The following is a 24,177-nucleotide window of genomic DNA, read 5'->3' on the forward strand; positions in this document are numbered from 1 at the left end:
ACTGGAGGTTAGGGTGCTGGGGGGCATATCTATGACCACTCAGTCCCAAAGGGGAGGGCTGAGAGATGTCCCCACTTCTCGCCCAGGGAAAGGGGCAGTGATGGACCACTTATGGGGTGTCCCCCAGAGCTGGGGAGACAGATGTCATCAGATGCCTGAGAAATATGGAGGTTGACCGACAAGACTGGCTAGCTGCTGAGATGGAGGAGTGATGGAGAGCTGCTGTATTGCAACTGGAGTTTCACAGGGCGAAAAGTACCTGCGTGTCCCCCATGGGTCAGATATGGGCCACTGGCAAGACTGAGCTGACAGAAGTTTTGGTTGGTTCTGTTTGCCCCAGGTCCTGTCCAAGGGAGCTTACTGGGCCATGGACCTTGGCAGAAAGGTATTAGAAGTGTGGCTGCATGTCCAGGAGCCATGGAAGTGACCAGCTGGAAAAAAAAAATGCATCATCCTGTGTTTAGGGAACTGTAGGTAAGATGCTCAGCAAGTACAGGTCAAGGGATGTGGGAGGGAAAGGACATCCAGGAAACTAGAAAAAGGCCTCAGAAGAAATAGGAGGCAGCTTTGTAAGCACCTGCCAAGACTAGAGAGGGTGGAACCCAATATTCAGAACAGTACTGTTCACGTAAGAACTTTCTGGCCACCTTGTCTTTCCTATATCCCCGAAGCCACAACCCTATAGGAGTCACAGCCCTACAAGAGTCTAGTGCTTGAGGTTAGGGATGGAGGGGAAGAAGTACTATGTGGTGAAAGAAGGAGAAGACAATCACATCCCCACTTCCCACAGCAGGTGCCATGCTTACAGTGAGCCCCAGCTGCGGGAGAGAAATATAAACTCAAGTTTTAATTATCACCTTGGACTGGACATATTTAATTTCTGAACTGAGAATGACTCAGTGTCCAGAGTGACTGGAGGGCTTGTCTGTGGTGATAGAGCTGAGAGGAGCTGTGAGATCTGCCCTGGTTTCCATCCAAATGGGAATGAGCCCCACAACATGAGTTTGACCAAAGAGAGAAAAAAATAAAGCTGTTGCCTAACTGCACCCGATGTGCCTTATTCTTTCACTCTGACTGTTACACCAGCATAAGACAGACACTGAAGTATCCATTCCACAAAGACGAATAAAAATTCACAGAAAATGGAAATGACTGTGATCAACTCATCTTCTCTGCAAAGTAAAAGATTGTTACAAACAAGCAGGTGAAAGAATAGGCTTTTACCTTCTTTGCCACCTCAGCCAGCAGGAGGGTCTTCCCGGTACATGGTCCGCCGTATATGACGAGAGGGTTGATGGGCCCAGTTTTGCTGGGAAGAACATATTTATGCACTATGTTGAGAGACTCACATTTGTACTCGTAGAAGGAGGCGTATGTCTTACATAATGACGAATGCTGGAGGATTTCATCGTAGAGCGTGTCAGTTTCGGTGTCAAAATTCTGTTGAACGGTTGCCTGAATTATATCGATCATGTCCTCATAAAATTGCTTACCGAGTCCTTCTATGTAATGATTTTCTATTTCTTGGGAATATCCCAGTTTCATGTCGCAATGAGTAACCGACGTGTACACTCTCAGATTAGATGACGCAACAATAGTAGGAATAAATTCATCCCTGAGTTTTATCAGCTTCTCTTGGGCTTCTGCGTCCCGCATAATCCTTGGTTCTGCTCCAGTTATATCCATGTACTTTCCCATCTCTGGGATTTTCACAAAACGTTCAATGTTCGCAATTTTCCGAATGTAGCAGACACACTTCTTTAGGAATGCTGGAGTTTGCTTTCCTAGAGCAAAGTCAAACTCGTCCTCTATCGCTGAAAGAAAACATGGCACGGGGTTTATTGTCTAGAGCAAAGGAGCGGTGGGCCTGCACCCCCAGTACTTATCTCTCTAGTCGCTGGGGGAGACTGTTTAGCTTGCAGTGTGGAGCAGAGTTGTCTGTAGATTACTCTCTTGACTCCTTAATTTCCTATCTGCCTTTTCCTAAACAGCTGGGAACCTAGGGGCGCCTGGATGGCTCTGTGGGTTAAGCGTCCGACTTCAGCTCAGGCCATGGTCTCACAGTCTGTGAGTTCAAGCCCTGCATCGGGCTCTGCGCTGGCAGTGTGGAGCCTGCTTCAGCTCCTTTCTCTCCCTCTCTTTGCCCCTCCCCCTTCCACGCACACACATGTGCATGTGCTCGCTCTCTCTCTCTCTCTCTCTCTCTTTCAAAAATAAGTAAATAAAATGGGGTGCCTGGGTGGCTCGGTCGGTTAAGCGTCTGACTTCGGCTCAGGTCATGATCTCATGGTCCGTGAGTTCAAGCCCCGCGTCAGGGTCTGTGCTGACAGCTCAGAGCCTGGAGCCTGTTTCAGATTCTGTGTCTCCCTCTCTCTCTGCCCCTCCCCTGTTCATGCTCTGTCTCTCTCTGTCTCAAAAATAAACGTTAAAAAAAAAAATTAAAAAAAAAATAAGTAAATAAATAAACCTGGGGGAAAAAAAAAAACAAACCAGCCAGGAAACCGGGACACTGTGGGCTTTGCTTAAAATTATTTAATTGCCTTCCCAGAGAAGTTGAACATAAGCATGAAAAAGAAAGGGTACCAAGTTTATGGTTGATTCTTTTAAGTTCCTGTTCAGCTTCTCTGACCTCAGGGGTTCTAATAGCAAAGACTAGGGACCTGCTGGAGCCAGGCAGGAATGAGGAAGAGGCCAAATGACACATCCAGTTTACTTTTTGCTTGTCAGTGTCTCCTTTCCAATGTGGCTTCACCATTGTGTTTGGGGTGCATTGTACCCCAGACAGGTATGTGTAAATACTAGTATAAGAGCATGTTCAGCATATAATCATGTTCTGATTATTGATCAATATGAATTACCCATATCACTGTAAATTCCATTATATCCATTGGAGCAGGTACAGAAAAGGGACTTAGTGTGTACATTTATTTATTTGAAAATAAACCGGGTTATGGCTTACAATATGCTTACAAGTAAATACACATTATAAATCACTGAGGCCCCATAGCAACATTTGAAACTGGAGCATTAGTAACAAAAACATCACTTGTGCATGATTTTAGGGAGGAAAAATAAAAATAAATGAAATAATTAAACCAATGGCAATGAACTTTGAGGCAAGTAATCTTTTAAAACTGGCTCCCTCCCCACCCTCCTCTGCTTTCCTTCATCCAGTTGGTCTTAACTGAGTGTCTACTATGTGCCAGGTATGCTGCTAACTGCTCAGGATACAGTGTTGAGAGAAAATAGACAATGATGAGAGAAAAAGCCATTATGGCGTTTACAGTCTAGTAGAGGTTGGTGGACTTGAATCATTGAATCCCACAAAGAAATGTTTTATGACTTTTTTAGTCTTGTGAAGGAGAATAATATGGTACAATAAGAGCAAACCATTAGGAGGGCTACCCTACTTAGAGAATCAGGGAAGCCTTCCTTAAGGAGGTGACTACTAGGCTATGATCTGATGGAAGAATTGGGGTTTGGGGTGGGCCATGAATATGCAGGGTGCGGGTGGCCAGAAGCTGAAAATATTCTGGGACGCCTTGGTGGCTCAGTCGATTAAGCATCTGACTTCGGCTCAGGTCATGATCTCTCACAGTTCATGAGTTTGAGCCCTGCATCAGGCTCTGCACTGACAGTGTGGAGACTGCTTGGGATTCTCCCTCTGTCCCTCTCCCACTCATGCTTTCTCTCTCTTTCAAAATAAATAGATAAACCTAAAAAAAAAAAAAAAAAAAAAAAAAGAAACTGAAAACATTTCAATGTGCTTGCTGGCCACAACTCCAACATCAAACAAAACCCAGAACATACATGTATTCTATACAGTAACTATGAAGGAAGTCGGGAACTGTATTTTTAAGTGGTGCCTTTTTGTGGAACTCTCATGATAATTTTTTCAGTAATGATAGCAATCAATCAGAAGCGATGACTCAAGTAAAAAAGATATGTTTATAGCCAGCAGTGTGGAGTGAGCTGTGCTATGGTCCTCAGTACATAATACAAAGGGTTTTGATCAAGCAAGTTGGTTAATGAGGCCTGTTAAAGGACCTTATACAATCTACATCTACTCTTCTTTTTATGGGAGTAAGAACTTACTGTAATGTAGATGAGGAAGGCTGTAAGAAACCTACAGAAGGAGCCTTTGGCTCCTCTTTTCCGGCCATCTGTGTAACATGCCGGGGGGCACCCTGGATCAACCAGGTGCTACCTTCTGTGCGTCATGAGGAGGAAGGAGATGTCAACCTATAGCACATATACCTAACAGATGATAACCAGAGATATGCACTGTTACCTCTGAGGCCCAGAAAACAAATCAACTGTAACCTGACATTGTTATCATTCCTATGGAAAGAATGTTTCAATCAGGAGTGTTGATTATAAAGGGATTATAAGAAGAGATAGAGACAAACCAAGGTGGTAGAACCCACCTAAGCTTGGCTCAGGGGGGAAAAAAGAGGCTGTACATAAGAATGCCTGGTTGATGGTATAGACTTACTAAATATACCTGAATAAGTGAGTCACGTGAGACAAAGAAAACTCCATAGATATATTTCTAGAAACCAAGTGTACTCTTTTGATTTGGGGGGACTTTTATTAATAATTATTGATATTTATTTGCCTATAAATATTATAAATTTCCCCAGAAAATTCTTCCCGGAACACCATATTTGTTTTCTGTCTTTGCATTTTTCTAAATATCCTAAAGTTTAACTGGCCACAGCACCTGATGAAGATAACGTTAGGAGAGTTCCAGCCCTGGCAACTGTCATTCACGAGATATAAATCCCCAAAACTACTGTCCCTGAGACCACTCAGTTTTAGTGTTCATAGTTGGACACTGTGTTGGGGTCTAGTTTATCTCTCTTCCTCTGCTGTTATTTTATGAAGGAGAAAGTGGGAGTGTGAAAAATTACATTCAGATATAAAGAGTTCACCTTCCCAGATGCTACCAAGTATTCATATTCCAACATTTCTGAAAATATTAATCTACTATATCCCCTTCAAAACACCGACACTTCCCCGGCCATTCTTATTTGTGTAGACATGGTCTTAAAATGAGCTTGAAATGTAAAATAAATAAAATTGTTAGAAGCATGCATATCTTTAAGAGATGTACTCCAAGCAGAGAACAGTCCACAAGGAGTGTTTGTACTACATAGTATGAATATGAAGTTATTCATCTTCCTATGGTTGGCCACATGGACAGAGTTCTTTAGAGAAAATTAGGGGACAGTTTTTGCTGGTGAAATACTTGAACTGTATGATCCTAAATAAGACGAAGCCTTCCCCAAATTGGCATCTCTTACATCACGAATAGGAAGGCTTTTGCTCTGGGCATTTTCTTCCATTACAGCACATTTTTAGGACCAGGTTTTGTTCTTGATAAACATGAAGAACTGGAGCCTCAAAATTGGATCAAAAAGATCCCAGAGGAACAAGGATATTTGTCAATCTGTGCATTCTAAAGATAGTACTTATTCTGGCCAATTTAAATATTTTCAGAGAGACCTAAAATCAGACCTAATTTTTGATAGCTTCCTGAGAATGCATTTCTCAAAAATACTTATAATTTCCCTAAGCTTGAAATACACGTATACAGAGAGAATGGTTTCAAGTGCCTTTTAGGTTTTCATAGATTCTTTGTCACGTCATTCACAAAACCAACCTGCAAACGCATCTGCCGTTGCTTTTTCCTCAATAATTCTTCATTATCAGTTTTAAAAATAAATGTTCTATATCTGATTATTTTTACCCAGTTGTGTTTGTCCCCCGGAAACTACAGCTGACATATTCCTTCAGATCTGTGGCTTCCTGCGCATCCTTTAAAAATAAAGTCTCCTGGGGCGCCTGGGTGGCTCAGTCGGTTAAGCGTCCAACTTCAGCTCAGGTCATGATCACACGGTTCGCATGTTCAAGCCCCGTGTCGGGCTCTGTGCTGACAGCTCGGAGCCTGGGGCCTGCTTCGGATTCTGTGCCTCCCTCTTTCTCTGCCCCTCCCCTGTTCATGCTCTGTCTCTGTCCCTTAATAATAAATAAATGTTAAAAAAAATTTTTTTAAAAAAATAAAGCCTCCTTTCTGTGGCTGAGAAAGGCTGACAAGTGGGTCTCTGCTCATTTTTATTTTAAGGTTTTCATTTTAGATTTTTATTTTATTTTAAAGTTAAATGAGATCCTGCCACCGCCTTCTTTATTTCTCAACCTCTAATGGCTTACCCGCTTACCCAGAAGAAAGCATAAGGTTCTTACTATGCTTCACCTCTGCCTCCCCAGGCCCGGCTACCTTTACCTTCTTCCTGCTCCCGGAACTTACTAAGCACATTCCTCTCTCAGGGATCTTGAATCTGGTAATCCCTCTGCCCGGAATTCTCTTAGAGTACAGCTGGCTCTGAATCCCATCATTCAGCTCAAAGTCCTTTCCTTACTGCCCACTCTGTCGACATCTGAACCCCCACATCGTTCAACAAAACTAAAAGGCGACTTCCTTAACCAGACCCCATTACTGTGTCTTGTTTATTCATCCTATGTATCCTTTCCAAAATGATCCTGTTCATTTATTTGATAACTTGCCTGTCATTTATTTTCCCACACTAAAAAAAATAAGTTCCAGGAGAGACGGATCTGCCTTCTTATTCATTGTTGTATCCTCAGTGCCTGGCACATAGCAGGCTCTCAATGTTTGCTGAGTGAGTGCATGAATCAATGAACAGAATGAATGAATGAACTGAGAACACTGGCAGAGTTTGCTCTATTCTCTGCAGCCTCCTCTGACTTCTTTTAAAATCACATTTTCTGGAGAAGTCATCAAATTAAGTAAAGGCCCATCTGTGGCTTAAAAGAAAAGAACACTTGCCTCTCCAGAAAAAGGAAACATTTAGAAAAGTTAGATTTCATCAGGCAGTAAATGAAATGAAATTCGTAGACCCATAAAAGGGAAGCCATGAACATATCTCTTACTGATCTCTTCTTTAGTTTACCAAAGATGTGTGACAGTTACCTGAGAACAGGTACCTCTTAGCTTGGCTATATTTCATTTTCCCCTTTTCATGTAACAGTTTTACAGCAGCCTTGAATATCTTCTTGATCTCGTCTGATATCTCTTGCCAGGTCTTCTCATTGTTGGCTTTGGCAGAAGGCTGCATCTATGGAATTGTAAAAGGGAGATATTAGTCTTAAAATCATCAAAAGATAAGTCACTATTTAAGTGCAAGAAAAGCACTATTATTTGAAGGCCCACTATGTACCGATATTATGATAGGTGCCTAACGGGCCATATCTCATTGAATCCCCCTATAACCCTGAAAGTTAGAAATGATGTCCATGTTATGTGTGAATTTACCCGAATTACACAGAATTTGTTTGTTGTGCTTTGTTATTACAACAGGTATTTCCTTTTTTCTTTTTTACATATTTATTTTAATTACATTGAGTTAACACAGTGTTATATTAGTTTTACACGTATGGTAGAGTGATTCAACACTTCCATACATCACCTGGTGCTCATCACAAGTGCACTCCTTAATCCCCATCATCTATTTAACCCATCCCCCCACCCACCTCCCTTCTGGTAATCATCAGTTCTCTATAGTTAAGAGTCTGTTTCTTGGCTTCTCTCTCTCTCTCTCTTTCACTCTTCCTCTCTCTCCCACCCTCCCTCCCTCCCTGTCTTTCCCCCTCCTTCCCACCCTCTCTTTTTCCCTTTGCTCATTTTTCTTCCTAAATTCCACATGAGTAAAATATTATGGTATTTTGTATTTCTCTGACTTCACTTAGCATTATACTCTCTACCTCTAGCCATGTTGTTGCTAGAGGCAAGATTTCATTTTTTGTGGCTGAGTAATATTCCATTGTGTATATTCCATTTTTATGGCTGAGTAGTATTCCACTGTCCAACTTCTTTATCCATTCATCAATCAATAGACACTTGGGCTACTTCCATAGTTTGGCTATTATAAATAATGCTTCAGTAAACATAGGGATGCATGTATCCCTCTAAATTCATGTTTTTGTATTCTTTGGGTAAATACCCAGTAATGCGATTGCTGGATAGTAGAGTGGTTCTATTTTTAACTTTATGAGGAACCTCCATACTGTATTCCACAGTGGCTGTACCAGTTTGCATTTCCACCAACAGCATAAGAAGTTTCCCTTCTCTTTTAACCGACAACACCTGCTGTTTCTTGTGTTGGTGATTTTAACCATTAACACCAACAGGTGTGAATATCTCATATTGGTTTTGATTTGCATTTCCCTGATGATCCATGATGTTGAGCATCTTTTCATGTGTCTATTGGCCATCTGGATGTCTTCTTCAGAAAAATGTCTGTGCAGGTCTTCTGCCCATTACTTAACTAGATTACTTGTTTTCTGGGGGTTGAGTTTTATAAGTTCTTTATATACTTTGGATACCAGCCCTTTATTGGATAAGTCATTTGCAAATATCTTCTCCCATTCAGTAGGTCACCTATTAGTTTTGTTGATTGTTTCCTTCCCTGTGTAGAAGCTTTTTGTTTTGATAGAGTCCCAATAGTTTGTTTTTCCTTTTGTTTACCTCACCTCAGGGGACCTATCTAGAAAATTTGGTATAGCCAGTGTCAGAGAAATTACTCTCTGTGCTATGTTCTAGGATTTTTATGGTTTCAGTTCTCAAGTTAGGTCTTTAATCCATTTTGAATTTATTTTTGTGTATGGTGCAAAAAAAAAGTGGTCCAGTTTCTTTCTTTTGCATGTTGCTGTCCAGTTTTCCCAACATAATTTGTTGAAGAGACTGTCCTTTTCCCACTGGATATTCTTTCCTGCTTTGTTGAAAATTAACCATATAGTTGTAGGTTTATATCTGGGGTTTCTGTTCTGTTCAATTGATCCATGGGTGTGTTTTTGTGCCAGTACCATACTGTTTTGATCACTACAGCTTTGTAATATAACCTGAAGTCCAGAATTGTGATGCCTCTAGCTTTGCTTTTCTTTTTCAAGGTTGATTTGGTTATTGGGGGTCTTTTGTGGTTCCTTACAAATTTTAGAATTGTTTGTTCTAGTTTTGTGAAAAATGCTGTTGGCATTTTGATAGGGATTGCATTAAATGTGTAGATTGCTTTGGGTAGTGTAGACATTTTAACAATATTTGTTCTTCTAATCCATGAGTATGGAATGTCTTTTCTTTGTGTCATATTCAGTTTCTTTCATTGGTTATTTATAGTTTTCAGAGTACAGGTCTTTCACCTCTTTGGTTAGGTTTATTTTTAGGTATCTTACTATTTTTGATGCAGTTGTAAATGGGATTGTTTTCTTAATTTCTCTTTCTGCTGTCTCATAATTGGTATATAGAAATGCAACCGATTTTCCTACACTGATTTTGTATCCTGTAACTTTACTGAATTTGTGTATCAGTTCTAGCAGGGTTTTGGTGGAGTCTTTCAAGTTTTCCAAATATAGTATCATGTCATCTGCAAATAGTGAAAGTCTTACTTCTTCCTTACTGATTTGGATGCCTTTTATTTCTTTTTGTTCTCTGATTCGTATGGCTAGGACTTCCAGTACTATGTTGAATAAAAGTAGTGGGAGTGGATATCCTTGTCTTGTTCCTGATCTTAGGGGAAAGGATCTCAGTTTGTCCCTCACTGAGGATATTAGCTGTGGGTTTTTCATATATAGACTTTATTATGTTGAGGTATTTTCCCTCTAAGCCTACTTTGTAATCATGAATGGATGTTGCACTTTGTCAAATGCTTTTTCTGTGTTTATTGAAATGATCATATAGTTCTTATCCTTTCTCTTGTTAATGTGATATATCACACTGATTGATTTATGAATATTGAACCACCCTTGCAACCCAGGAATAAATCCCACTTGAATGTGGTGAATGATTTTTTAAATGTATTATTGAATTCAGTTTGCTAATATTTTATTGAGGATTTTTGCATCTTTGTTCATCAGGGATATTGGCTTACAGTTTTAAATGGTGTCTTTATCTGCTTTTGGTATCAGGATAATGCTGGCCTGATAGGATGAATTTGGAAGTTTTCTTTCCATTTCTATTTTTTGGGATAGTTTGAGAAGAATAGGTATTAACCTCTTCTTTATAGGTTTGGTAGAAATCCCTTGTGAAGACTTCTGGCCCTGGACTTTTGTTTGTTGGGAGATTTTTGATTATTGATTTAATTTATTTTCTGGTTATCAGTCTCTTCAAATTTTCTAGTTCTTGTTTCAGTTTTCGTAGTTTATATGCTTCTAGGAATTTATCCATTTCTTTTAGGTTGTTCGATTTGTTGGCATATATTTTTTCATAATATTCTCTTATAATTGTATTTCTGTAGTGTCAGTTATTTCTCTCTCATTTGTGATTTTATTTATTTGAGTCCTTTCTTTTTTTCCTTGATAAGTTTGGATACAGGTTTATCAATTTTATTGATTTTTTTCAAAGAATTAGCTGTGTGTGTGTGTGTGTGTGTGTGTGTGTGTGTGTGTGTATTTGTTTTGGTTTTTATATCATTTATTTCTGCTCTATTATTTCTGCTCTATTCTGCTCTTTATTATTTCCTTCCTTATGCTGGTTTTAGGTTTCATTTGTTGTTCTTTTTCTAGCTCCTTCAGGTGTAAGGTTAGGTTGTTTATTTGAGATTTTTTTTTTTTGCTTCTTGAGTATGCCTGTATTGCTATAAACTTCTCTCTTAGAACTGCCTTTACTGCATACCAAAGGTTTTGGATCATTATGTTTTCATTTTCATTTGTCTCCATATATTTTTTTATTTCCTCTTTGATTTCTTGACTGAACCATTCATTATTTACTAGCATGTTATTTAACCTCCATGTGTTTGTGGTCTTTCCAAATTTTTTCTTGTGGTTGACTTCTAGTTTTATAGTATTGTGGTCAGAAAAGTTGCATGGTATGACTTTGATCTTCTTGTATTTTTTGAGGTTTGTTTTGTGGGCTAATATATGATCTATTCTGGAGAATGTTCCATGTGCACTTGAAAACGTGTATTCTGCTGTTTTAGAATGGGATGTTCTTAATATATCTGTTAAATCCATTCAAAGCCATTGTTTCCTTTTTGATTTTCTGTTTAGATGATCTATTGATGTAAATGGGTTATTAAAGTCCCCTATTATTATTGTATTATTTATTAGTTCCTTTATGTTTGTTATTAACTGTTTTGTGTATTTGGGTGCTTCTATGTTGGGTGCATAAGTATTTACAATTGTTATATCTTCTCGTTGGATTGTCCTCTTTATTATTACATGGTGACCTTTGACTCTTGTTACAGTCTTTTTTTTTTAAAGTCTGTTTTGTCCAATGTAAGTATTGCTAGTCTGGCTTTCTTTTGACATTTGTTTGCATGATAAGCATTTCTCCATTCTCTCACTTTGAATCTGCAGGTGATTTAGGTCTAAAGTGAATCTCTTGTAGGCAGCATACAGATATGTCTTGTCTTTTTATCCATTCTGTCACTCTATGTCTTTTGATTGGAGCATTTAGTCCATTTACATTCAAAGCAATTACTGATAGTATATATTTATTGCAATTTTATTACTTGTTTTATGGTTGTTTCTGAAGATTTTCTATGATCCTTTCTTGTCTTCTATTATGTTTGCCAATTTGTATTCCTTTCTGTTTATTCCTTGCGTATTTATTAGTAATTTTTGATTTGTGGTTACCATTAGGTTTGTATATAACCTCTTCTGCATATAGCAGTCTATATTAAGTTGATACATCATTTAAGTCTGAACACATTCTTTTCTCCTCTCTTCCCCATGTTTTAGGTATATGTTGTATTTTATACCCATTTTTTTGTGAATTCCTTGATTGATTTTTTTTTACAGAAATATTCACTTTTACTGCTCTGTCACTTTTAGTCTTTCCTTCCCACTTAAAGAGACCCCTTTACTATTTCTTACAGACCTGGGTTAGTGGTTATGAAGTCCTTAATTTTTATTTGTCTGGGAAACTGTCTCTTCTCTCATTCTGAATGATAACCTTTCTGGACAGAGTATTCTTGGCTGCAGGTTTTTTCCATTCAGCACTTTGAATATATCATGCCACTCCCTTCTGGCTTGCAAAGTTCCTATTGAAAAACCTCCTGCTAGACTTATGGGTTTTCCCTTGTAAGTAACTGACTTCTTTGGTCTTGCTGCTAAAAAAAAAAAAAAATTTTATCACTAGATTTTATCAATTTAATTACAATATATCTTGGCATGGGTCTGCTTTTGTTGATTTTGATGGGAGTTCTCTGTGCCTACTGGATCTGGATGTATTTTCTTCTCCAGAATAGGGGAGTTTTCAGCTATTATTTCTGCAAATAAAGTTTTTATCCCCTTTCTCTCTTCTTCTTCTGGGACTAGTTCCCTAAGTCTCTTCTTGTTTTGCATAATTCTTTTTTTCTTTCTTTTGTTCAGCTTGATTACTTTCCATTGCTCTGTCATCTAGGTCACTAATTCATTCCTCTGTTTCTTCCAGCCTGCTGTTCATTCCATCAAGTGTGTTTCTTATTTTGTTTATTGAGCCCTTTATCTCCGCTATGTTATTCTTTATCTCTGTGTTATGGGTTTCACTCATGTCCTCCACTCTTCTCTTAAGTCCAGTGAGTATCCTTATGATCATCGCTTTAAATTCTCTATTAGTTGGATTACTTATGTCTATTTCACTTAGATCTCTGGCTGTGGCCTTGTTCTCTTCTTTCACTTGGGAAAAATTTCTCTGTCTCCTCATTTTGTCTGTCTCTTTGTGTCTGTTTCTCTGTATTAAGCAAGTCACCTGTGTCTTCTATTCTTGAAAGTAGTGACCGCAAGAAGAGGTCCTGGAGTGCCCTGCAGTGCAGTGTCTCCTGTTTACCAGAACCTGGACCTTCAGAAGAGTATCCTGTGTGTGTTGCTTATGCCCTGTTGTGGTGTCTGAGTCACTTTTTCTTTTAGTGCAGTCATCTGTACTGACTCTCTGCCTGTTGTGGGCTGTTCTTTCGCTCTGTGGTGTTAGTGGAAACCAGATAGGCCATCTCTGAGGGGGTGTGCCCGCCAGGGAACTTGGGATGGGGCATCAGTGTTAGCAAAATTTGTGCTGGTCCCCTGGGCTTACGTCATATCCTTGAAGTGCTAAGGCAGTCGGGGGCTGTGCCGCAGGGTGGCCGGGGATGGGAGGCTGGGTGGGGGGTGTGGTGACGGCGAGGCACGTCTGGGTCTGGTGCTAGAGGGCGGCTGAGGGCACATGGCTGGGCATGGCATAATGGCAGCTGTGGGCCAGGCAGCGGCAGGGTGTGCAGAACTTGGTTTTAACAAAATTTTCCCTGAGCTCAAGGTGAGGCTAGTGGGCCAGTCCTCAGGACTCATGGGTATGGTGCACTGCTAGCAGGTTAGGCAGCAAGTGTCTCTTGGGTTTTGATACAAATTTCATAAAAAAATGATCCCTTCAATATCCTCTAAAGAGAACCGAAAGTTAAAAGAGAGGTGCTCATATGTTTCCATTCGTCTTTAGTTGTTTCTTCTTCGTTTGTTTTTATGATTCTCTAGGCAATCGAATGGGAGGACTGCCTACCAAACAAGTAACATTTATAGAGTCTTGGTGATAATCTTATTCACACCTTCATTAATTTAACAAAAATTTATGCAGAAATACCTGCATGGGTGGGGTTTAGAGAATAACTTAAGTTCCCCTGGAGGATCTTAAAATCAAATGACAAAGGAGCATCTAAAGCCAATTAAATAGTAACATATGAGCAAGTGCTCCCAAACCACTATGTAAACCTGGTTTCCTGAGGTATTATGTCTTTTGATATCTACATTTACCAGCAACTACATTTCCTCCTGGCATATATATTTAACTGAGGAATGGCTTGCATATGTCCTAATACTCCCATCCATAGAAGCAAGAATCTTGCAGATAATTACTTTGAATAATGCATGGAAGGGGACGAGGAAAAATGAAGGATCCTGACATGATTTCATATTGCATGGAGAAAATGCTTTATGTTAAATACCAGGATGACAAATACATACGGTTCTTGAATGAAGAATTGTCGCTAAGCCAGGGCTGTCGTCCTCTCAGAGATGCCTGAGCACCAAATATATCAAGGATGTTCTCTTCGGAAGAGGGATGGATATCTATGCCTTCTTTAAATTGAAAACAATGTGTTTTTTTAATTAAGTAGGCCCCACACCTAATGCGGGGCTTGAACTCGTGACCCTGAGATCAAGAGTTGCATGCTTTACTGACTGAGCCAGGTGGGCACCACCATGCCTTCTTTTCAATCTGTCTAGGAATCCTTAATAAGGAATAGGCCCATCCATTTTCTCTTCCTCCTTTATTGTTTCAGGGGACACATAGTAGATACATTTAGGAGCCAAACTGGAGAGGAGACAATGATAACTGTTTGCATCATGAATCAACCTCACTTGAAGATTCTACACGATATACAAGAATATAAGTTATGTATGAAATGTTTAAGGACAGTTACTGAATTAATCAATGAGAGACTATAATAGCTAGGCAGACTTTAAAAAGACACCCCCCCAAAGAAACTTCCACAAATCGAAAATACAACTGTTAAACTTGAAAATTTTATGCATGAACAGAGTGGACACAGCTGAAGAAAAAAATTACTGAGTTGGAAAAGACCTAAAATAATCTGGAAAGCAGCATGGACAGCTAAGGGAATTGATAATGTAAAAGAGAATCAAGAGACGTGGAACCTAGACTGAAGTGGTCCAGTGTAAATCCAATTATAGAGTAAAACCGAAAGAACAGAGGAAATAGAGGAAAAACATTATTTGATAAGATGATAGCTGAGAAGTTTCCAGAACAGATAAAATACATAAATTCACACATAGAGGATGTATGGCATATATCATTCAGAATAACATAGGTACATTATGGCAAAATGGGAAAAATAAAAATATTTTCAGATGAACAGAGTTTATCACTAAGAGACCTCCATTAATGGAACTTCTGAAGGTATACTTGAGACAAGAACCCCCAGGAGGAAAGTCTGAGAGGCCAAAAAAGAAAGGTAAGTAAAAACTGGAAAGTTTCAGGGTGCCTGAGTGGCTCAGTCCATTAAGCATCCAACTGTTGCTTTCGGCTCGGTTATGATCTCACAGTTTGTGGGTTCGATCCCTGTGTCAGGCTCTGCACTGACAGTATAGAGCCTGCTTGGGATTCTCTCTTTCTCTCTCTCTCTCAAATAAAATAAACTTAAAAAAATTGGAAAGTTTCTTAGCTTTGGATTGTGTTGTTCAAAAGAAATGTAGGGTCAAGGGCAGAATAATTTTCTGTCTACTGTGCCTTTTCTGTGGAGGGAAGCATCTCTGGATGATGAACAGTGGAGAGTAATGGACACATATATACTTTGGAGAGAAAGATAACTCACTGCATTTTTATTGCTTTGCAGCATTTCTGACTTAGGTCTGAGGTAATAAGCCGCTGGCACCGAGTTCTCATCGCGACAGTACCACTCTTCCAGGAGCTTCGTCTCCAGCTTCGCCTCTATGGCAGCATCCAAGATCATTTCAAACTCCGAGGCTTCGACTTCTCCGGGGATTCGGATGTTCCCATATTTTTCTCCTAATAGTCCCTGTGTATCCACAAAAAAGTTCAGGTTAGTGTATCACCAAGAAAATTCCTTCTGTCATATTCACATCCTGTAGCTACTTGATAAATAATAAATAGACACCAGGTACATTGTTCCATCCGTTGTTTTCTTTTAATCACAGCATATACTTTTTTCCCCATGGATTATTTAATAAGTAAAATCAGATCGTTTATATTGTAATCATAATAAATTCATATACTGAGAATTGAGATTGCATATCATATTAGGCAAATTCAACATACAGAATTTTGTCGCAAATTTATTTTCCCAAAGTTTACATGATACAGCAAAAGTTGTTCTATTCTGACGTTTTTTGTTTGTTCATGACAAAGAAAAATGACATGCTGCACTCTATGAAATATCAAACATGTAAACTCCCAAACAAAAAAATTGCCTTGTGAAGGGTAAACAGTATATGATTCCAAGCCCCAGATTAACACAGCTACAAATGCAAGTAAGAAATCATTGAATGCAATGCTACTGTGGACCCCAGTATAACTAAAAACAATTCAAAATGTAAACAGGACACAATTTTCTCCTTATGAAATTCCCAAAGAAAAACATGCTCAGTGTTATGTGAAGGTGTGAGGGACGCCTGGGTTAGCTCAGTTGGTTAAGTGTCCAACTTTGGCTCAGGTCATGATCTCACAGTTCGGTTCATGAGTTTGAGGCTTGCTTTGAGTTCTGTGCTGATAGCTCAGAGCTTGGAGCCTGCTTCAGGTTCTATGTCTCTCTCTCTGCCCTTCCCTGCTTTCACTCTGTCTCCCTCTCTCAAAAATAAATAATAAACATTAAAAAAAAAAGGTGTGAGAAGATACCCACATAGCCTTGACAGGGGTATAAATTGATACAATTATTTCACTGAAATATTTGATTCAGGCAGACTGTATTAAAAGCCTTAAAAATCTATATAACTTTCATCTTGGCAATTTTTCTTCTGCAAAATTATCTTTAGAAGATAATTAAGGTTGTACATATAAAGACTTTCCAGAATATTTATGCTGATACTGTTTTAACAGGAAAGAATTGGCATAACAACCTAAGTGTCCTGCCCATGGGAACATTTAAATAAACTCTGGGACCTCTGTTCGAAGGATGCAGCAAGTCATATTCTAGAACTGTATTGATGTAAAAAGATTATTTTTTCTTTTTCAAGTTTTTGTTTAAATTCCAGTTAGTTAACATACAGGGTAATGTTAGTTTCATGTGTAGAATTTAGTGATTCATCACTTACATAACACCCAGTGCTTATCACAAGAGCCCTCCTTAATGCCCATCACCCATTTAATGTATCCCCCCCCGTCCCCCCTCCCCTCCAATAACCCCCGGTTTGTTCTCTACAGTTAAGAGTCTGTTTTCTGATTTGCCTCTCTTTTTTCTTTTTTCTCCTATGTTCATCTGTTTTGTTTCTTCAGTTCCACTTTTGAGTGAAATCATATGGTATTTGTCTTTCTCTGACTGGCTTATTTCACTTAGCATAATACTTTCTAGCTCCATCCACATCATTGCAAATGGCAAGATTTCATTCTTTTTTATGACTGAGCAATATTCCATTGTATATATGTACCACGTATTCTTTATCCATTCATCAGTCGATGGACACTTGGGCTCTTCCATAATTTGGCTATTTTTGATGGTGCTGCTATAAACGTTGGGGTGCATGTATCCCTTCGAATCAGTACTTTTGTATCCTGTGGGTAAATACCTAGTAGTGCAATTGCTGAATTGTAGAAGATGTTTATAATATATTATTAAGTGAAAAGGGAAGTTACAAAACAGTATGTATGATTCTAATGTTTTATATATATATATATTACATATATATACAAGAGAAGATTGTGTATATATGTATGTACAAACATACATATACATGTAAGAAAGGTTTTATAAGAATGCACAGAAGTATTATCAATTATTATCTTTGGGTGGCTTTAAATTTACTTAGATTGTTTTATGAACTTCTTGGTTTTTTTTTTAAGTTTATTTATATTTTGTAGTGATCTCTACACCCAACATCGGGCTCGAACTCACAACCTTGAGATCAAGAGTTGCATGCTCCACCAACTGAGCCATCCAGGCACCCCTGATGGGTGCTTTTTTATTAAGAATTTGTGTACACATTATCACTTTGTAATGAGAAAAACAACAAGGATTAAAAATTCTTGAGGCGCCTGGGTGGCTCAGTCGGTTGAACGTCCGACTCCGGCTCAGGTCATAATCTAGCAGTTCGTGAGTTCGAGTCCTGTGTCGTGCTCTATGCTGACAGCTCAGAGCCTGGAGCCTGCTTCAAATTCTCTCTCTCTCTCTCTCTCTCTCTCTGCCTCTCCCCTTCTCATGCTCTCTCTCTCTCTCTGTCTCTCAGAAATGAATAATAAACATTAAAAAAATTTTAAAAAGTTCTTAAACCTAGTGATGCGGTCTATCCTGCTTTGTGGAACCATACTTCCAAGCTCCTCTAAATGTCTGCTTAAGCTTGCGGTTCTTGCAGTGTGGTCCTCAGACAAATAGCCTTGGCAACACCTGGGGACTGACTAGGCCTGCAAATTCTCACGTCCCATCCCAGACCTGCTCGTCAGAAACTCTGGGGGTAGGGCCGAGCTGTCTGTGTTTTCGCAGGCCCTCCAGGTGCATGAACCACTGGCTTAAGCTAGTAAAAATGTTAGCTTCTCTAGCATCTGGTGTTCCAATTACTTTTCAGTCTTATCTAGTAGCAACAAGGAAGGAACATAATGAAACTCCATGACAAATCTATGCTATCCAAGACAAGTTTGTCTGCTTTCTAGAATCCATGGAAAGATTTCTCCTTAATCCGTGGGCACCGTCATCCTTTCCTCCTGTTGACTAGTACCTTAACCCTAAACTTCAAACCTCGTTTACCCATTGGAATGTGAACTGTGGTTTGGCTTCTGACCTTGGTCCACTTCTGAACTACCTCTACTGCTTATCACTGCAGTATCCAGAGTGTCATCTCATACAGGCAGGTGAGAGAATTCAAGTCCTGGTACATCAAAGTCCCAACTAAATTCCTAACCTAAACTCTGTTACAAGATGGTAAGCCCCATAAGGACTGAGGCCCGAGGTGTTGCTTCCTAGCACATAGAAAACATATGTATTTTTAAAACCCTATTTATTGAATAAATGAATGAACCAAGGTAGAGAAAGAAATCTTTAGACTTTGCTCTCTTCTCAGCTGAAGCTTCTTCTTGTGTTCAGAGGTAATATTTCAGCTCTCAACAGGGGGACTAACAATTTGGGAAGGTACCAGTCTTGTCTGCAACCTTTGTTTCAGCCTGTGATCTTTTAATAATTCCTGTCTACCCACATTCCTGGTTGGGCCATGCCCTGTCTCCTTGGGACATAATCTGTCTCATCTAATTGGCTTACTCAAGCTGATTGTGGCTAACTGAACTCACCTTTTCAAGCTCAGGTTTTCTCAGTACTAGCCTCAAAGGCCAGAGAGGAGGAAGATACAACCCGCTCATCCTCTTTGGCTGCATAAACGTCCTTTGGAAGGGCCTTGAATGGAGGGACACCACCACTTTATTATTTTAGCATGGTAAACAAGGGTCTTTGGAGGGTTCTGTTGACATAAGGGTGTTCTAACTTCGACTCACTGTATCAGCTTGAAGGCCACGTGGGAACACTTTCAGTATAATCTGCATTTGTTTTGGGCTATTCTTGACCACAGGCTGTAGGCAACAAAAATAATGTTATTTTGAGTTCTCAGCTTCTCACTTTCTATTTTGTGAAGGAATAATTGACATACAATGTTGCAGTAGTTTCGGCTATACAGCATAGTGATTCAATATTTGTACACATTACAAATGGTCACCACAATAAGTCTGGTTACCATCTGCCACCATACAAAGTTGTTAGAATATTATTGACTGTGTTCCCTGTGTTGTACATTATATCCCCGTATCTTATTTATTTTATACCTGGTAGCTTGTACGTCTCAATCCCCTTTACCCATTTCATCTACCCCCTCACCTCCCTCCCCTCTGGCAACCATCATTTTATTCTCACTTTCAGCATTCCTCTTCTAAAATCTCTGATGTTTAACTTGGATAAATGAGCAGGTATGACTTCTCATTCTGCCACAGATACAGAAGGAGATGACATTTTTAAGGCTAACCAGCCTGAGGATTATCCTATTCCTGTTGGCTAGTCTGGATAAGGGTAGTCACCATTTTTAGTCAGGGCTCTCTATCATGAGGAGTGAGGTTTTAGTGCTGGGATGAGCTACCTAGAAAACCCATATGGGCAAAATAGGGAATACGCAGACTTCTAAGTAGTAGCCACTGGAGGAATCCAAAAAGGCATTCAGTGGAGTCTGGCCATGGGTGGAGGATATGGAGGACAGCCAGAAAATTAAATATGGGGTTAATTGACCCTTCTCCAGCTAGCGGTCAATGAAGTCCAATACCATGGACCCAGCTATCAAGGTCCAGGGCAGGACTGGCTGGATCTGGGATATGGAGTCAGGAAGAGGACAAAATAATGGCTTAGCAAAGCAAGATGGTGTCCTAGCACGGGACCATCATCACTGCACTAGCAGTGAACTAACTCCTGGCTCTTTATCTTTCTGCCCTAACTAAGGCTGGTTCCAGAGCCTAGGGCCGGGTCAAATCTATGGATCGGTTTCTAAAATGTGTGCCATGGATTACCCACACCTGGATCACTCAGGGTGCTTGTTAAAATGTACGTTTCAAGATCACTTCTCAGACCTGAAGAACACTGTGGTTGGCAGCCCAGGAATACGCATTCTCAAATGAGATCGCAAATGAATCTAGAATTTGAGAACCACTTCTACGGGCAATGCATATGAGTAATGGTTAGCAAGCACTGAAGGGGCAGGATGGGGAACACGGCAGGTCAACATAAAAATCGAAGGCTAGTCAAAAATAATTATTTGAGTGGAACAGCTGGCACCAAATACTACAATTATTGGATCGATATAGTAAGGTAAAATGTTTTTTAGAGGAGAGATACTAAAGAAGAAAAAATATCCTCATCCAATTCAAATAGCAAATGTATATCGAGCACCTACTATTTATAAAGTGGTAATACAGAACTTCAGAAAAGTAATGATGTGCTACAGGCTTAGAGTTTCTTATTGGATTGTTCTCCCCAAGTCTTTTCCTTCTATTGATTCTTCCTTTAGGTGGAATGCTCATAAATCATGAAGCAGTTACTTTTCAGGAGTCCAGGACAGGATTCTGTCTTAGTCTTATCTTGCTATTTCAGAAATAGCAAAAAGAGAAATAGCAAAAGAGAATTTTGCCACCACATTTTTCAGGAAGACTTTATGGGGTTCTATGTGGCTATAGTTTCAAGGTAACTCACAAAGCATGCCTATATCTACCAGGGATGGACACAATCAATTTAGAGTCGGTTAACCTGGTTGCAAAGTCCAGTACATATGGTTGATGGCTCAGAGTGGGGGTAGAGATACAGGACCATACTTAGGAGGCTAGCAGTCAGATTTGAGGTGGCAAGATGGAGTCCATCTTGGTTTTCTAATTCGATGATTCCTTAGTTCTGTAGTCACAGGCAGTATCCATGAATGACTTCAGAAACTATGAGCAAGAGTCCACCGGCAATAGAATATTCACTAACTCGTCCATATCCTTCTGGCCCCAGTGCTCAAAAGCTCATTTTTTGCTTAGTTAAATCAAATTTACCCATGTGTGGGAGAAATTTGGTGGCAAGTTGAGGGACTACATTTTTTGCATTGAGGTCCATTTTTTTTAACTACACTATATAGATCAATCTACCTGTGTGACCCTGTATGGAAGAAACGCATCATGTCTGAAATAATTTTTAACTTTTTATTGAATTGCTTAACACACTGTCAATATACATATGAACATAAATCTATGGAATTTCTCCTGTCTGCAGAATCACCATAATCACCTCTCCCACCCCCTAATCAAATGTGAATACATTTAAATTGCCCATTCTTCAACACTGAAGATAGGTAGGTGGAAACAATCCAGTTGAGTTGTCAAATAGAATCTGGGAGTTAAGTTCATTTGTCTGAACAGCCTAAGATAATCTTCTACTATTTTCAAGGTAGTTTCTGCATGTAAAATCCTAGCATAAGAAATGCTTCAAGACAGATGCTTTAGAACTAGATAGAGGTGATGGCTGCACAACACTGTAAATGTACTAAATCGTTCCACTGAATCGTTCACATTAAAGTGGTTAATTTTATGTTCTGTGAATTTCACCTCAAGTGAAAAAAGGAATGTTTTCTGAATTTTTCAGTTCTTTGCAACCAGGAACTTGAATGTAAAAGGACTCTACTTTTTGTAGCTCCCTTTCTTTATACGCTGATATAGATACATCTAATCCCATTGCTTTTAAAGGCTTAGAACATTTTCTTTCCTTTTCGTTGATGTTTCTTTTCTACTGGGCAAACACTGATCCCCACCCCCACCTCTCTCTGCTCTTCAGGTGCACTTGGTTCTCCCTGGGCTTGCAACTGAGAATCCTTGGGCTCTGAGTCTGATGGTATGCAGCTTATGTTGTAATGGAAAGAACAGAGGGATTGAAATATTGGTAAAGGTGTCAGTAAGCTCAGTGTGTCTTTTACTCTGTTGTGGGGTGCCAGGAAAGGCATGTGAAGGCAGTCTTTTTGGGGTTATGGGTGAGATGCCTTGTAGGCAGGTGGACGACTGCTCTGGGCTGCTGTTTATGAGCCAAAACTCATGGGGGCAACTGGAAGGGAAAGGAGAGATCTTCCCCACACTGGCGCTATCACAGGCTGAAGCAATACTCATAAATGCCCTGTGACTAACCCAGTCACTAATGTAAGGCAGGTGCGACTCTTCCTTCCTTCTGTAAGATTCCCTTTTATTTCTTAAAATAAAACCCACATTCATATACACAACTTCCCCTCAGGATTCTGTGAGGTAGGTAGAATCGCAGAAGAAAACCCCATCTCACAGACCTCCACTGGCTTGCCCACGACTACCTCTCTAAGAAGACGTTCACGTACCGGCAGTCGAACATGGGGCTTTTCAGTCTTTCTACTTCATCAGGTTACTGTGCTATGCTCCCTCCTAACAGTGCCTTCCAGTGGCTGATTTGCCCGTGATGGCTCTTCCAGCCAGTGCCCTTGGCAGGGCCACCATCCACGGCCACGCAGTCTGTGTGCAGCACACCCCCAGGGGGCACTGTTCACAAGGACGGCAGCATGTTCAGTGTTATGGCCCTGGCTGTTGGTATTCTTTTTATCGGATGTATTGTTGGGTGGAGGGACAAGCACGGTCGTGATGTATTCCCAGGAGCTCATAGCCAACCTTCAGAGAGCTCTGCTGTTGAGTGGGGCCCCAAAACCAAAGGGTCAGTACCTGCTTTCCATACTTAATAGTATTTTCTCAATGTTTCTTTGAAGTCAACAGGCAACTTTACAACTGACTTTTACATTTTGAATATAAACGTAATATAAAGTACTTTATTTAGAAGTGAATTGCAACTCAAATTACTCAAACATGACATTTCATATGTCATAAGAGGCAAGAGTAAATGCAGAGAAGAGAATGTGATGGTTAATTTTATGTGTCAACTTGACTGGACCGTGAGGTGCCCAGGTGTTTGACCAAATGTTATTTCTGGGTGTGTCCTTAAGGGTATTTCTGGATGAGATTAGCATTCGAATCAGCAGACTGAATAAAACAAAAAGGTGGAGGAGGAGAGAATTTACTCTCCCTGCCTATCTGAGCGGGGACATTGGTCTTCCGCCCTCTGCCTGGGACTTCCATCAGCGGTAGTGCTGGGTCTCCAGCTTGCCGACGGCAGATTGTGAGACTTCTAACTTATCTGTTAGAATTAAATTATGTCCACACTAAAGACGATCTGGATAAGATCTGCAAGAAAGGTTTATCTTTTGGCACCAAAAGACAGAAAGGTAATATCTTCAGAAAACTGGGCTTCTCTTGGTCATTAAAGATGCACTCTTGCATACGGGGTTGCCAAAAGTGGGTGTTAGCAGATATGTTTAGCACATAAAGCACTTAATTATCCAGATACCCATGTTGGAATTAACAGTATATTCTCATTAGACATTTACTGGCATCTGTCTATGGGCAAAAGGATCTATCCACCTCCCACCATTTGTACATACTGAGCCCGTGTTTCACATACCGCAAAAATGAATTTCTGAAATACGACCGACAAAAAGATACACTCTTGCACGCAAATAACCTGCATGTCAATAAAGAATATTTTGAAATTAGGAAAGGCAGATGTTAAGAATGACCTTCTTTCTCTGAGTCTCAGCTTTCACATCTGTAAACGGAGGTAATACTTGAGGCTTTGTGTATTTGTCTAGCAGCACATCCACTCTGGTTTATTGTGAGAATCAAACGGCTGCTACAGATGAAATGCTTTACATTTCACAGAACGCTTGGCACACTTGGCAATATATATATAAGGCACCACTACTTTACTCGTAGTTTATAGAGAAACGTATGTATGCAATACACTCAAACATACATGTAACGGGAATAAATCCTGAGAAGTACTACCGGATAGGTAGATAAAGGAATAAAATACCTCTTTTTTTTTTTAATGTTTATTTATTTTTGAGACAGAGAGA

At 39.8% G+C, this 24,177-nt stretch overlaps 1 protein-coding gene across 1 annotated transcript in view; it reads right to left on the reverse strand.

Annotated features, from left to right (window-relative positions):
• NWD2 (NACHT and WD repeat domain containing 2) overlaps positions 1-24,177 on the reverse strand; it is a 181,624-nt gene that overhangs the window by 7,487 nt on the left and 149,960 nt on the right. The window contains exons 4-6 of the mRNA XM_007098919.3: positions 15,351-15,554; positions 6,995-7,139; positions 1,225-1,814 (exon numbers count right to left, since the gene is read on the reverse strand). Of these exons, the coding sequence (XP_007098981.2) occupies positions 1,225-1,814; positions 6,995-7,139; positions 15,351-15,554 (939 nt within the window). The remainder of the gene's footprint in view (positions 1-1,224; positions 1,815-6,994; positions 7,140-15,350; positions 15,555-24,177) is intronic.

This window comes from Panthera tigris, chromosome B1, assembly GCF_018350195.1.
Source record: "Panthera tigris isolate Pti1 chromosome B1, P.tigris_Pti1_mat1.1, whole genome shotgun sequence".
NCBI lineage: Eukaryota > Metazoa > Chordata > Mammalia > Carnivora > Felidae > Panthera > Panthera tigris.